Source organism: Myxine glutinosa, chromosome 8 (genome assembly GCF_964187855.1).
Source record: "Myxine glutinosa chromosome 8, kmMyxGlut1.1, whole genome shotgun sequence".
NCBI classification, from domain to species: Eukaryota; Metazoa; Chordata; class Myxini; order Myxiniformes; family Myxinidae; genus Myxine; species Myxine glutinosa.
Window position 1 is genome coordinate 127,423,421 of NC_136268.1, and position 14,326 is coordinate 127,437,746.

The 14,326-nt window shown below is 43.5% G+C and overlaps 1 protein-coding gene across 1 annotated transcript in view; it reads right to left on the minus strand.

Moving 5' to 3' along the window:
• Nucleotides 1–1,117: 1,117 nt before the first annotated feature.
• LOC137432913 (potassium voltage-gated channel subfamily B member 1-like) overlaps nt 1,118–14,326 on the minus strand; it is a 214,335-nt gene continuing 201,126 nt past the window's right edge. Inside the window, exon 3 of the mRNA XM_068125228.2 lies at nt 1,118–5,178. Coding sequence (XP_067981329.1) covers nt 3,403–5,178 — 1,776 coding nt within the window. The 3' untranslated portion in view covers nt 1,118–3,402. The remainder of the gene's footprint in view (nt 5,179–14,326) is intronic.

The following is a 14,326-nucleotide window of genomic DNA, read 5'->3' on the forward strand; positions in this document are numbered from 1 at the left end:
GAGTAGGAAGGTCCACGAGTAGTCAGGTCCACGAGTAGTCAGGTCCACGAGTAGGCAGTTCCACGAGTGGGCCCCAATGCAGGCCCAACAGTAGGCCACAGGGCAGGCCCAATGGTACGCCCCAGTGCAGGCCCAGCACGAGAGGGTAGGAGTAGGCAAGTCCACGTGTAGGCCCTAATGCAGGCCCAGTGGTAGGCCCCAGTGCAGGCCCAGCACGAGATGGTATGAGTAGGCAAGTCCACGAGTAGGCCCTAATGCAGGCCCAACAGTCAGCCCCAGGGCCAGCCCAGTGGTAAGCCCCAGTGCAGGCCCAGTGGTAGGCTCCAGTGCAGGCCACGCACGAGAGGGTAGGAGTAGGCAAGTCCACGAGTAGGCCCCAAGGCAGTAGAGATACGGCAGCAAGAGTTTGATCAACGTCACCCTTCAGGTAGAGAGGCGGCTGCAGGGGGGTTGATCCAGCATACCCTTCAGGTGGAAAGATTGCAGCTGGAAACTCTAAAACCCCCCCAAAAAAGCACTCCGCCATGAGCCCTCCTCCAAAATGGCCATGAGCCCTCCTCCAAAATGGCCGAGCCGTCCTCCAAAATGGCCACTCCCTCCTCTGAATCACCTTCCTGGCCCCTCCCCTGCCTCACAGCCAATCATATAGGCTTTATACACATGGACCAAACCACTTGGTTCTAACTCACAGGGGGGTGGAAGAAGAAAAAGGTCACAGACCGTAACACCTGGGTCAGGTCATGGGCATTAAATACTACCTCCTCCCCTTCCCGGGTTCCCAAGGGGGGATGGAGGAAGCAAATTCTCTACATATATGTGTATCGTGTAGTAGTGCTACCTGATGGTAGTTGGAGATGGTGTTATATGACAGCTGTGGGGCTGACTAGGAATTTTGCGCTGTATATTTGGCAGAGTAAAAGTGCTTCACTGACCTCCACCAAAAAGAGGGAGTATTACGCTCCAGTAAGCAGCAGAAGTTCCTTGTGGTGTAAAAACAACAATCCAAGTGAGCGACTGATATTACAAGGCTCAAAATAGATAGAAGAATTGTTTTATCCTAATCACGTGTATTCATCACATCAAGAAACAACACTCAAAACAAGTGTTTAATGCCGTTTTTAAATTTATTTGCACAATATAAGCATGGAAAGTGCGGAAAGACAGACATATGATGCGGAATGCAAACGCGGCCATTGCTGGAAGAAAGAAGATGAAGCTGAGAACAAGCAGGCAAAGGTGGACATGCATCGCACTGCCAATTGGCGGGCACATCGGACAACACAGGACACACGACGGGACAAGTCACCGCTTCAAAAGCGTGCACGATGAACACATTGGGAGACGGAATGCTTAGCAGCTCTTTCGTCGCTTCTTCTTCTTCTGGATTTGAGGGTTTTGCTATAGGCACTGATTCCAACTCACCGCCTGCGGGTTTGATAAATAAATTATATCGGGTTCTCATTCACTGTAACACGCAGATTAGCGCCTGAGCTGCTATTAGCAATTCCCACACGCGTACTGTATTTACAAAAAGGCTGGCTCAGTTTATTACGTAATGCATAAAAACGCCTTCGGCTCAGAACTCGCATCTAGCGGAAATAATTCGGAACACGCTTTGACTTGAAGACGACACAAAATCCACGAACCGGAAGTGACGTCACAATCAAAAGACGGGCGTCAACTCAAAAGGTACAGCTTATGGCCATCCCACGCATGGCCATGGAACGGTAGGAAGATTAATATTCCCTGGATTTTCCGGAACACCATGCTAGCCAGGTGGAGTACACCTGAATGAGTTGCGTCAAACAATATACGTTCATATTATTTATTACGTGGCGTTTTTGGCATTGTGTACCCTACCCTGACCTTCCTAATGGTGCGCATCGACCTCTGAGTCGGAAGCACCTTTTTGTTTTGCATCGGCAATGGACGCAAGTCGCAACAACATCATGCATTTTGTGAGTAGCACCGAAAACCTTGCGGCGATCGTCTCGTGTGGCGAGACGGGTGCTCGGACGAGGCTCCACCAAATGTTGCAAAAAAAAAAAAAACAACATGGCCGCAATCCTTGCTCTCTGCATATCTGCGGGCATGCACGTCTTTCAACGACACTATGATCTTTCCGCAGGCAAACGGCCATGCACTTGTGTGTGCAAATCGACAGCCCGGAGCCCGTGCCTGAGGGTGTTGCGAGTAGGAGGGTACGAGCAAGGCTGGTCTCTAAGTAAGCTAGAAGGAATAAAACTCCAAATAGTTGAAGTGTTGCAAGGTTCAAGTTGCAATTGGTGTTTGCAATGTTGTTGTTTGTTGCAATGACCGAAACCTCGGACACTTCTAACAGTGTCCTCCAATGTTGTGGTTCTATTACAAGCAAGCTGGTCGGAGGGGTCACTTCCTAATCGAGGTTGTAATATAACTTGATAAACCAAGCAACCATTATATAATTGTCTTCTTCACTAACATGACCCTTAATTGTCGTAGAACAACACACGTGTCTACTTTGACATCTTTTCAAATAGAACGATGCGCTAAATTTTGACAGCCATCTTTAAAAACAACTAATTGATAATAGAGCAGGATTTTTTTTTTTTCCCCCAACAAGAATTGCAATTTCTAAGTGACTTCTGCAAAAAGTGTACCAAGTAGAAACCACTGATGGATAAACCCCCCTGTAAAAATTAAACAAACCTAGTTGCAGAATGGCGATGAAGTTTAAACTGAAAGTTCCTGATTGGGTGTCCTGTCTTACATCTGCATTTCCACAGCCAATTGCAGACCATCAAAGGCAAGATGTGGCAGTTTATACCTGTGGGAAATTTGCTTCTTAATATTTTATCATTGGGATTTAAAGTGAAAAAATATGTTCAATCAGATGAAGTAAATTTAAGGTTTTGAAATTTGAATAAAGTTTCCATTTCGTGAAAGTCAGAGTGGAAATTGCAACACAACTGGATGAGTTTACGCATGGAATGGGTGGCATCAGCACACAGTGACAGTTACACACATAAACACATTGAATAAAATAAATGATGGAGTACACCTATAAATGACATTTCCTGATCAAAACGGAAGAATGGGTACACTGTATACATGTTACTGATTTCTTTTTCCAGTGAACATTGCTTCAGCAGGGTCCTGCAGTGGACACACAGAACGGGATGATTGCGAAACCCTGCAAGTGATGTGAGGAGGACAACGCATCATCTGCCACGAGGACAGAACTAGCAGCTGCGCGACAGCTTCAGAATGAGTTCCACTGAAGCTCATAATTCCAGCTCTGAGAGCCAACACTAAACAATGCATTTTGGCAACAACAAAAAAATGCATCACAATCATGACTGCCAAAGGTGTGATGGCAATGGTCTTCAACGTATTTGGCAAGTTCATTACCATGCGCATTTGTCAACTTCCATTATTTGGCCGCAGTTCTGATATCCTATGCACCTCATTAAGTTCTGCAACCCCAGTCTGTGTTCTTGCTTCCTCGGTGTGATGTGATGTGTATACAATTGGCTTTGTGCATGCAACCTGGGCAGGTATAGTTGCTGTCCATTGAGACACACCTTCGCACCTCCTTTCAGTGCCTGTTTCCTGTGCTGTAGTTTGATATGCTGCATCTGCAGTGCCCATGGTGAGTGCAATTCCAGGGCCCAACCGGTGGCTATGTTGCCTCAGTTCTGCTCGTTTCGCATTGTGTTGCACATCTGTTGCTTCTCCTTGGCTCGATATGTTCAGCCTGCAGATCGATGAATTTGCTGAGTTGTTTGTATTTTGTTCCCCAATGCTGAAGCCAAATTTTCCCAACTGTGGTGTGCTTGCAGGCAGAATAGGCTTGATTCCATGGGATTGTGTAGGTCTGCCAAACATGCATCCTGCATAAGGAGGAGAGGTTGGAGTCCTGATGCCTCCCTCCACCTCAGGAAAATCTGTGACACAGCTGATAAAGCTGTCCACACTTGATGTGCTTCGCATGTCTGGGACAGGGTCTACAGCAGGTGTCCGGAGTAATGGCTGAGCAGCAAGGCAAGAAATAACATCTTCCATTTCCAGCATGTCTTGTCGGTCAGATTCCTTGCATGAGCGGTTACCTTTGTCATTATGTGAATCCATAGTCGTGGCTAATGTTGCCATTCCACTGTACATATCTTGCAACCCTTGCACATCTAAGTGCTGAGGTGCAGATGCAACACGCAGAGAGGCAGGGCGAATCTTTGTTGGGAATTGATTGAGCTCAGCCGAAAGAGTATTGGGACGTTTTGGGGACAATGAATCTTTGCGTTGACTGCTGGGTGATACAGAACACAAGCCTGGGTTATCATTCTTGCTTTGTGTGTCAGTACTGCCTTGCTCTACAACAACATCAACCAGGTCAAGGTTCCGGGTAAACGTGTCCTTCAAGTTCATGGAGACAATGCTGCCATTTCTTCGGGCCCTATCGAGCGCTTCACGGCGCTTGACGGCTTTTTCTTGTCGTTTCTGTTCCTTGTAGAATTCAGAAAAGTTGTTGACTATTATAGGTATGGGTAGAGCAATAACTAAGACACCAGCAATGCAGCAAAGCCCACCCACTATCTTTCCCAAAAGTGTCTTTGGGTAGATGTCCCCATAGCCAACAGTCGTCATGGTTATGGTGGCCCACCAAAATGAGGCTGGGATACTACTGAACTTTGTGTAAGGCTCATCTTTTTCAGCAAAGAATGCCAGGCTGGAAAATATCATGATGCCCATAGCTAAAAAAAGTATGAGGAGGCCCAGCTCATTGTAGCTCCTGCGTAGGGTGAAACCGAGTGACTGTAGACCAGTTGAGTGGCGAGCGAGCTTGAGGATACGAAGAATTCTCATAATGCGAAAAATCTGAATAACTCGGCGAACGTTGTGGAACTGCGTGAGACTGCGGTTTGATTCAGTGAGGAAAATGGTAACATAATAAGGTAGGATGGCAAGTAAGTCAATGACATTGAGAGCACCCTTGAAGAATTTCCACTTGTTAGGGGATGAGAGAAAGCGGAGAAGATATTCCATAGTGAACCACGCGATGCATACGGCCTCCACATGAGCCAGTGTTGGGTTGTCAGTTGACTGTCCAAAGTCGTCCAATGCTTGTAACTCTGGTAGTGTGTTGAGGGACAGCGCCACAGTGGACAGAATGATGAACAGGATGGAGATTATGGCCAGCACCTGAAGAACAAGAATGTGGGAGAAAACAACATCAATAATTGGCAAATATGATTTTCCTCGAGGGATTTTTTTTTGTTTATCTGTTTTTATTCCACATATTTGGTGAAAAAGACCAGAATTTATAACTAGAAAGCATCTCAAAATGCAAGGCTCATCGGCGTCCACTTTGGAGTCTAACTAAACTTGATGCAAACAGAAGTTTAAAAAAATGTACATTCTATTCATTTGTGTTCTCCATATTCTCCATATTCTCATAATAAAAGATTTGTTGAAGATTTGATGACAAAAGCTCAATGGTAAAAAATGTTATGGCCTGGACATACCAGAAGCTCAATGATAAATAAATAAAGAAACACAGAAGCAATAAAAAACAGCCGTTCCATGCTTGACGCCTGTGGCAGCGCTAATAAAGGATATTTATAATCAACATGACTTTGCCCTTTCTCATTTGAATTTTTAATTATTTTCTCCATATTCTCATAATAAAAGTTTGTTGAAATTTCGATGACAAAAGCTCAAATGGTAAAAATAAGTTATGGCCTGGACATGCACACACACACACACACACACACACACACACACACACACACACACACACACACACACGAAGGTGGATACTTTGAGTTGGTGGATACTATAAATAAGGTGGATACTATAAATAAGGTGGATACTATAAATGGACGAGTTGTGTGTGTGTGTGTGTGTGTATGTGTGTGGCATGTTTTTTGTGGTGTTCTATTATAGCTTTCTGATGTGGAATATGATACACCAATATGATCGTCATGATATCCTGAGTCGATTAGGATCATTAACTACAAATAATCCAGAAGAATTCCCATATTTTAACCGCACACCATGTTAAGGTGTATAGAGCAGCTTAATCGGTCTGTCGAAGAATGCAAACAGATTAAATGTCCACACCAATAACAATTTTGAAGATTTAATTATTTGGAGGAGATTCACTCGAATATAACAAGGATTACAACAAAGTACTATACGAACAGGACTCAACGCAAATGTTCCAGGAATCTTCTGAATTGTCTTTATTGGAGATTCATTTATATAGTCGACTTGGACAAATAAATAGGCAGAATCGGGCTGTCTTTGAAGTGGAAGTGTGAAGGGAGGGGAAAGATTGGGGGATCTGATCTTGAAAAAAAATTACGTCCATATGTAAGCCATCATTTTGTTATCTGTGCGCTAAGTTCAAACAAAATCGGTAAATGCATGTCCGAGAAATGGTTGTTTTTTTTTTTACAACTAAAATGGCCGCGTCTATTAGTCGGCCATCTTTGATCAGATTGCAAAATAAAGTGAAATGCACATGTCTGCATCATGTATTGTCTTTGTGCCGAGATTGAACAAAATTGGTCCATGCATGTCCGAGAAATGGATGAGGATGTGTTCAACATCGGTTTTTACAACTTAAATGGCTGCCAGTCGGCCATCTTTGATTGCATCACGAAACTAAATGATGTGCATATGTTTGTCATCATGTATTGGCTTTATGACAAGTATGAACAAAATCGGTTGGGCACTGATGCACGGACAGATGGATGAGACCCAATCCATAAGCCTGCCATGTCACTTTCATCATCCTGGAATGTCTTAACTTGTTATTTTCTCGTTCAACACTTGCCTTAACCTGTTCCTTACACCTTGTGTAAATAAAATATGCCTTGCTATAATGTTTATTTCTAGTACCCGACTGCAAAGCCGCAATGAGCCGGCGAAGCCAAAGCCTCTTGCCACTATTTTACCCATCACTATGGCATCAGTAGGTTAGGTAGTTGGTAGTAGGTAGGTGTAGTAGGTACCGTACCTAGTTCAAAATGACACCATTTGCATTCTGGATGAGATTAAAATTTATAAAATTTCCTTCTTGATTAATTCGGTGAATTCCGTCTCAACTTCGGATATTTCCGGCCGTGAAAAACTATCCTCTACGGCCGCGAAATTTCTAAAAAATCATTCTTCTTCAATTTGAGAATATTTGACGCTGTTTTCAGCGTCCGAAATGTGGTAAAAAGCTTTTTTGAAATAATTTTTCAAATGCTCGAATCTCATTGGTTCCGGTAATTGTTGACAATTTTCGTTGAAGATAACCAGGGCCCGTGTGGGCCCGGGGAACGAAGTTGGTCTTAAAGTATTTTAATTACAAATTAGAGGTGCATAAGATTGTGAATCAAACAAAGACGGGTGAAACAAACTCCTATTGAACTTTTTCACAATTTTTTTAGGCATACTTCCGCATCCGGAAGATGGCGGCCTCCATTGAGTGATTTGGTTTTTAATATATTTTTTCAAATGCTCGAATCTCATTGGTTCCGGTGTTTTTTGTGACGATTTTCGTTGAAGATAACCAGGCCCGTGCGGGCCGAGGTTGGTCTTAAAGTATTTTAATTACAAATTAGAGGTGCATAAGATTGTAAAACAAAAAAAGACGGGTGAAACAAACTCCTACTGAACTTTTTTCAATTTGTTATGCATACTTCCGCATCCGCAAGATGGCGGGCTCCATTGAGCGATTTGGTGCGGCAAAGCTTCGAAATTCTCAAGGGATCCAGCAAAATCTGGCTTTTCAACATAATACATACGGGTTCATTCACAACACCGGCTTCGCCGGCTATTATTGGCCATATCTTTGTCATACTCTCTTTTGGCTTACCAAGTTGTCTTAACTATCTTTTGTTTGCTGATATGAGTCTTACTCTGGTCGTGCTATTATATCCTGGAATAAACCAGAGTTTTGCTTGCTTGCTTGATGTAAGCTCCATTACTCTGCAAGAGGGTGGGAAAAGCTCCACCCCTCTTCTCAACAAGATGGCGTCAAAAGCTCCGCCTCACGTCTCAACATGATGGCGCCAAAAGCTCCGCCCCTCTTCTCAACATGATGGGGCCAAAAGCTCCGCCCCTCTTTTCAACATGATGGCGCCAAAAGCTCCGCCCCTCTTCTCAACATGATGGGGCCAAAAGCTCCACCCCTCTTTTCAACATGAAGGCGCCAAAAGCTCCGCCCCTCTTCTCAACAAGAGAGTATGGGCTTCTCTTCCTCTTTCCTTTATAAGGGGGCAGAAGCAAATTTTGGGCAGACATGCATGCTGATCATTAGACACATCACATCTCACTAATGGAACATGATGATGCATCATTGTCACTCTTTTCCCCCAACACCTTTGACGCCAATATTATCCATGGTCCATCAGCAGGAAAGCATGTTCTCATCCCTGAAACACCCTTTATTCCGTGAGACAGTGACATCCCTTTCAAGTTCAGGAAATATCAGTCTCCAGTCCGGCCTTGCTTTGCAATAACAATTGTCTAGTCAATGACTTTGTGACAGGACAAACATGCTAAAAAATAGGCCTCTCAACATCTCCATTTTTGCAAGGAATACTGTATATGCCACTCAGCCGAGCTGGATGCCCCAAATCGCTTGCAGTATAATTATGCTCCTGATGAGAAATACAGGAATGTTGTTTTCAATGAAACCCTACATGCATGTATGTGTATCATCAAGTAAAATCTCAAATGGAAAAAAAACAAACAAGGATGGCACTGGGTATAGAGCGTATACCTCTGCCAGGCTGAACAGTTTACGTTTTGTATCCAAAATCTAAAATTTAATCGACCTGGACCAAAATCGAATCAGCTTGTTCTTGTCAAGTAACCAACTCATCCACCAAGTTTTATCAGAATCCGTCCTTACCTTTTTGAGTTATCCTTCTCAAAGACAACCAAACACATGGATAGACAGACAACAGGGGTCAAAACATAAGCTGTGTCCTCCTTCGGTGGTGGAAGTAATTATTCGCATTGCGTCCTACAGCTTAAATTCTGATGAAATGCACTGTTCCATAAACATTTTCTTAATTCACTTACTTGCAACATCTGCTCCCTACCGCAGCGGCAGGGGAGTGGGGGAGATTTAGAGGGAAGGGTGAGGGGCTGATGCTGTCATCTATATAATAATAGCGTAAGGACTCGACTTTGTTATCCCTTTTACGCCGCACCCAGTGACCCGATGCCCACGGCACTAATGGATTTACGATCTACGAACCGCGCTCTTTGTTTATCACGTACAGCCATACTCGAAAAATCTGAATTAGCCGACGTTGGGGCCCAAAAGCATCCGATTAACTGCCGATACGACGCCATCTTACGACGCCATCGTATTGGCGTCTGCTGGGCGAAGGCGAAGCAAGCCGTCCGCTGATTGGACAGGCAAAGCGAAAGCAAGCCATCCACTGAGTGGACAATCCAGAGCATGCATTTGTGCCGGTGTCGGCGATCGTTGTTCATATACGCACTCTTCATTCTCATCTTTCTTCCTAACTCTTACTCGGACAAGCAAATCCCCTATGCCATCCATAATGGTACACTCTATCCATACACCACATCCTCCCTTCCGTGGATGTTCCACGGGTTTCGGCTAGTCCTTATTATTATTGTCAATTATTACCCCGCGTGTGAAGCGCAATGTGAGGCTAAGCAATTGGTTCACTCTTTCTGCCTGTCTGCAAAAACAACATTCCTGTCAGTCTATGATGGAGGAACTACTTCATTTCAAATTTATATTTCGAACACAGGAACACGAATTGGAACATTCATCAGAACATGAACATGCAGTTTAGCAGTACTTTGGCTCTGAATTTGGCAAATTGTACGGAATCTCGTCCTGATCGCACATGCGGAAAGAGGAGGAAGGTAATTTTCTTACCTGTCTGTATCCCTGGCATTCAAACAAAATTGAAAAACATTTCAAACAGGAAACTTACTGTTTTTAGGGATGTCATGAACGACACATACACCAGGCACAGAGAACTAATTTAATGTGCTAAAAGAGGCGGTGTAAAAGACGGTGCATCAACGGCGGTAAACTTCCCAAAAAAAGTTTTTTCAGACAGCCTTTAAAACTTTTATTTTATTTCAATTGAATTATATAGCTGAATACTGCAGAACACAAATTACCTTGTTTACACTTCCAAAAACCTCAAGTTTAGCAGTACTTGGACAAAATATTACTCCATTTTACACCATCTCGACCAATTAAATTTTGTCGCTCGTTGCCATGCTCAATTCTATGATTTAAATGTTTTATAATAATTACATGATGAGTCATAATATTGGATCCTTAAATGTCCATCCCCCCTTCCTTTTTGTATTTCAACTCCCCATACAGGGTGATAACGATGATGTCATTGATGAAGTGGTATTCCAGGTATAAATGGTTGAACTGAAATCTTTATCCAAAAAATCTGAAACTTCATAGTATACCTGATCTATGACCCAATGTGAGTGAATAATTAAATTTATGACATTCATAACCCATGACAATAAACGGTGACATAATATGGTGCATGTACGATACGTTATATGGGCCAAAATAACAGTGGTCCATAATAGCAGCGTGTTTAGTTACCGATGGTAATTTTGTTAAGAATGAACGCGCGAGGTGAGACGATGTGCTCCACTACACTAGTGCTGTTCTGGATGTTGTTGTTACTTTTGTTTTTGGAAGTGGCCTTGGAAAAATGCCATTATAAAGTAGAATGATGCTCAAGCTATTATGTGCACTCGCTTACATTAACATACTATTTTTCCAAGGCAGAAATAGACATGGAAATTCCTCCGGATATTTTGCAGGCATGTCTAAAGCAACTTTGGCTAAACAAGTGTGAAAACAAGGTGAAGGCCTCTTATTCATGATACAATTACGGGCTCTGAAGGGTCACTCTTAATATCCTTGTATCGGCCACAGACATGCACACAGACAGACACCAAATTGCCTATTTTTGTATGACTATCAGTTACTTGCAAATGTAAAATGTGACTTCAAGTCCTCAACTCCACCCCTCCATCCTCACAAACCCCCAAGTCATCGAGCCCCTTTCTTAACCCAAAAGCTTCAATCGCCTCCCCACTCCAAGGTCTTCAATCCTACTCTCCACCACAACACATCAACCCCCAAGACCCCCTCCCCACAGCAAATTTTCAACCTCTCCCTCCTAACGTTGTCACATCTCTGATCTCACTCCCCAAATCCCAAACTCCAACACTCTGTCTTCCCTCTCCCACTCCGGCACTGCCGCCACCCCACTCATAAAACTAAAAGAGCTTTGTTACATTGACCATCACATACTTCATATTGTTTCAACACAATCACCAAATATTAAGTTGTCTTTTGAGGTAAGAACTGTGGGTTGAGTCAGGCCAGTAAAGCTCTGCCCTAGGCGACAGACCTTCAGACAGAGAGAGAGACAGAGTGACTGGCAGATTATATATATATATATATATATATATATATATATATATATATATATATACAGTCACGTGAAAAAGTAAGTACACCCCATGTAATGTTTTGACATTTTCAACATATTTCAACATACAGCTATTTGATCTTCATTTCAAAAATATTGATAGATAAAGGTGATATAATATAACAAATACCATGAAACATTTACATTTTGTAGTCCATTGTATAATTTAAATAAACATAAATGCAAATTTCGCATGTGGAAAAAGTAAGTACACCCCGACATTTATCACTACTTCAAAGACCTAAAATTAGAATCAGGTGCACCAGCTCAGGTGCAAATGATTAGAACATCGTTAGAGAAGATCTTGGAGGAACCTGTCTTATTTAAACCTCAGACATTTCGTTTGGTTTGCTCTTTGTTGTTGAAGTGTGTGGCGTCACCATGCCTAGATCAAAAGAGCTCTCTGAGGCCTTCAGAAAGAAGGTTATAGATGCCTACGAGTCTGGGAAGGGATATAAAAAGATCTCCAAACAAGTTGAAATCAATCATTCGACTGTCCGGAAGATCATCTACAAGTGGAGAAGATTCCAAACAACTGACAACTTGTTCAGGCCAGGCCGCCCCAGCAAGTTCAGCCAGAGAGCAGACTGCAACATGCTGAAAGAAGTCTCTAAGAACCCCAGAATGTCATCACGGGACCAACAGGTAGCTCTTGCCACTGTTGATGTCAAAGTACACGAGTCTACCATTAGAAAGAGGCTGCACAAATTTGATCTAAATGGGAGGTGTGCCAGGAGGAAACCTTTGCTGTCCAGAAAGAACATGAGGGCAAGACTATTGTTTGCCAATGAACACCTAGGCAAAGACCAGCACTTCTGGAACAATGTGCTCTGGACAGATGAGTCAAAGGTAGAGCTATTTCGCCACAGTACCAGAAGACATGTTTGGCGAAAACCAAAGACAGCATTTGACCACAAGAACCTGATACCAACTGTAAAGCATGGTGGTGGGAATATTATGGTCTGGGGCAGCTTTGCTGCATCAGGGCCTGGGCAACTCACCATCATAGAATCCACGATGAATTCTTCATTGTACCAGAGGGTGCTTGAGGATAATGTGAGGCCTTCTGTCGAAAAGTTGAAGCTCAACCGAGGGTGGACCTTGCAACATGACAATCACCCTAAACATACTAGTAAATCCACCAAGGAATGGCTGAAAAGAAAGAAATGGAGGGTTCTGGAATGGCCAAGTGTTAATGATTCGTCACTTCCGTCGTTGTGGTTTTCATCCACTGCAAGCATTTTTGGTTCCATGTACTATTATTGTTATCGTTTAAGTGAAATGGAGATAACTGTTTTCAAAGGGTGAAAATTTGTGTTTTAAAAGAAACCAGAAGCCGGATCGGGAGAAAACCGGAAGAAGAAGAGGAGGATGCAAAAAGTGGAGCAAGTGAGGTCGGGAAGAAAAGCCGAGCTGCTTTGAGGTCTCGAGGAGACGCTGGCGAACGGGGGTCACGAGCGAACTTTGGGTTTCCTGGGAAAGGGATTCCTGCGACAGTGCGACAGAGTTGTGACCGCTGTGACAGATAAACCTGCGTGACAGGTTTTGCAGTTGATTCCGAAGAGAATCGTTGTTGGAGTGCAGGTACGCCTCCAGTACGGGCCCGTCAGCCATTTTGCCTCGCTCCAGCCATTTCACCGCACCCAGCCGTTAGCCTGGTTTGCGTGTGTAACGTGGATTTTGATTGGGAATTTGTGGTTCTCCGTTTGGGAGCCGTTGAACGTTCATACCCGAAGGTGTGATTTCCCAGTCGCCTTTTGAGGGCACCTTTGCGCCTCTTTGGCAGCGTGACTGTCAGCCGAACTGGATTCTGGTCTCGATACAACATTTTCTTGCGATTACCGGAGCATGGATCGACTTTGGATTGGTGCCGGGACAGAGACTTTGGGAATGTTCTTTTCGCTCACTTGGAGCACAGTGAGTTGTATTGTAAGAAACTGATGGTACCATAATAGGAATGATATAATATTTGTTGTACAATTGATTAATATTGTTATTGTGCTGTTATTCTTGTGTGACCTTAATACAATACTTGTTTTTTGGTAACAATTGGTGTGGTTTCACCATTGGTCATTGACACACAGAATAACACATCTTTCTGCCGTGACTCCTTTCAGGGCTCGGAGGTACACCGTGACCAGGGTTTGGGGAGGAGCATGTAACAAAAATCAAAGCCCGGATCTAAATCCCATCGATATGTTGTGGGTGGGAATTGAAATGAGCTGTGCATGCAAGAAACCCCTCAAACATCGCACAGCTGAAAGAATTCTGCATGAAGGAGTGGGCAAAAATTTCTCCCAGTCGATGACAGAGACTTGTAGACAGTTATAAGAAACTCCTACTTGAGGTTGTTTCTGCCAAATGGAGCAATACCACCTCTTGGAGCCAAGGGTGTACTTACTTTTTCCACATGCGAAATTTGCATTTATGTTTATTTAAATTATACAATGGAATATAAAATGTAAATGTTTCATGATATTTGTTATATTATATCACCTTTATCTATCAATATTATCCTGGTGTTGGCTTAGCGGTTAGGGTGCCGACTTGGGATCTTAGAATCCTGGGTTCGAATCCCGATCGATTGCTGAATTAACGCCAGGGGGGTTGACTCAGCCTGAACCATCCTTCTGAGGTCGGCAAATTGAGTACCAGCTTGCTGGGATGAATGATGACGGTGTGTACCCCAATTTAGAATAGGTACACCGTATCCCTGCGCATTGTAAGAGGCAACCAAGAGTTGGCGTCAGCAAGGGCATCCGGCCATAAAAACATTGCCTCAAACAGGGAACCATGATTGTCATGGGGCCCGAAAGGCTAACCCC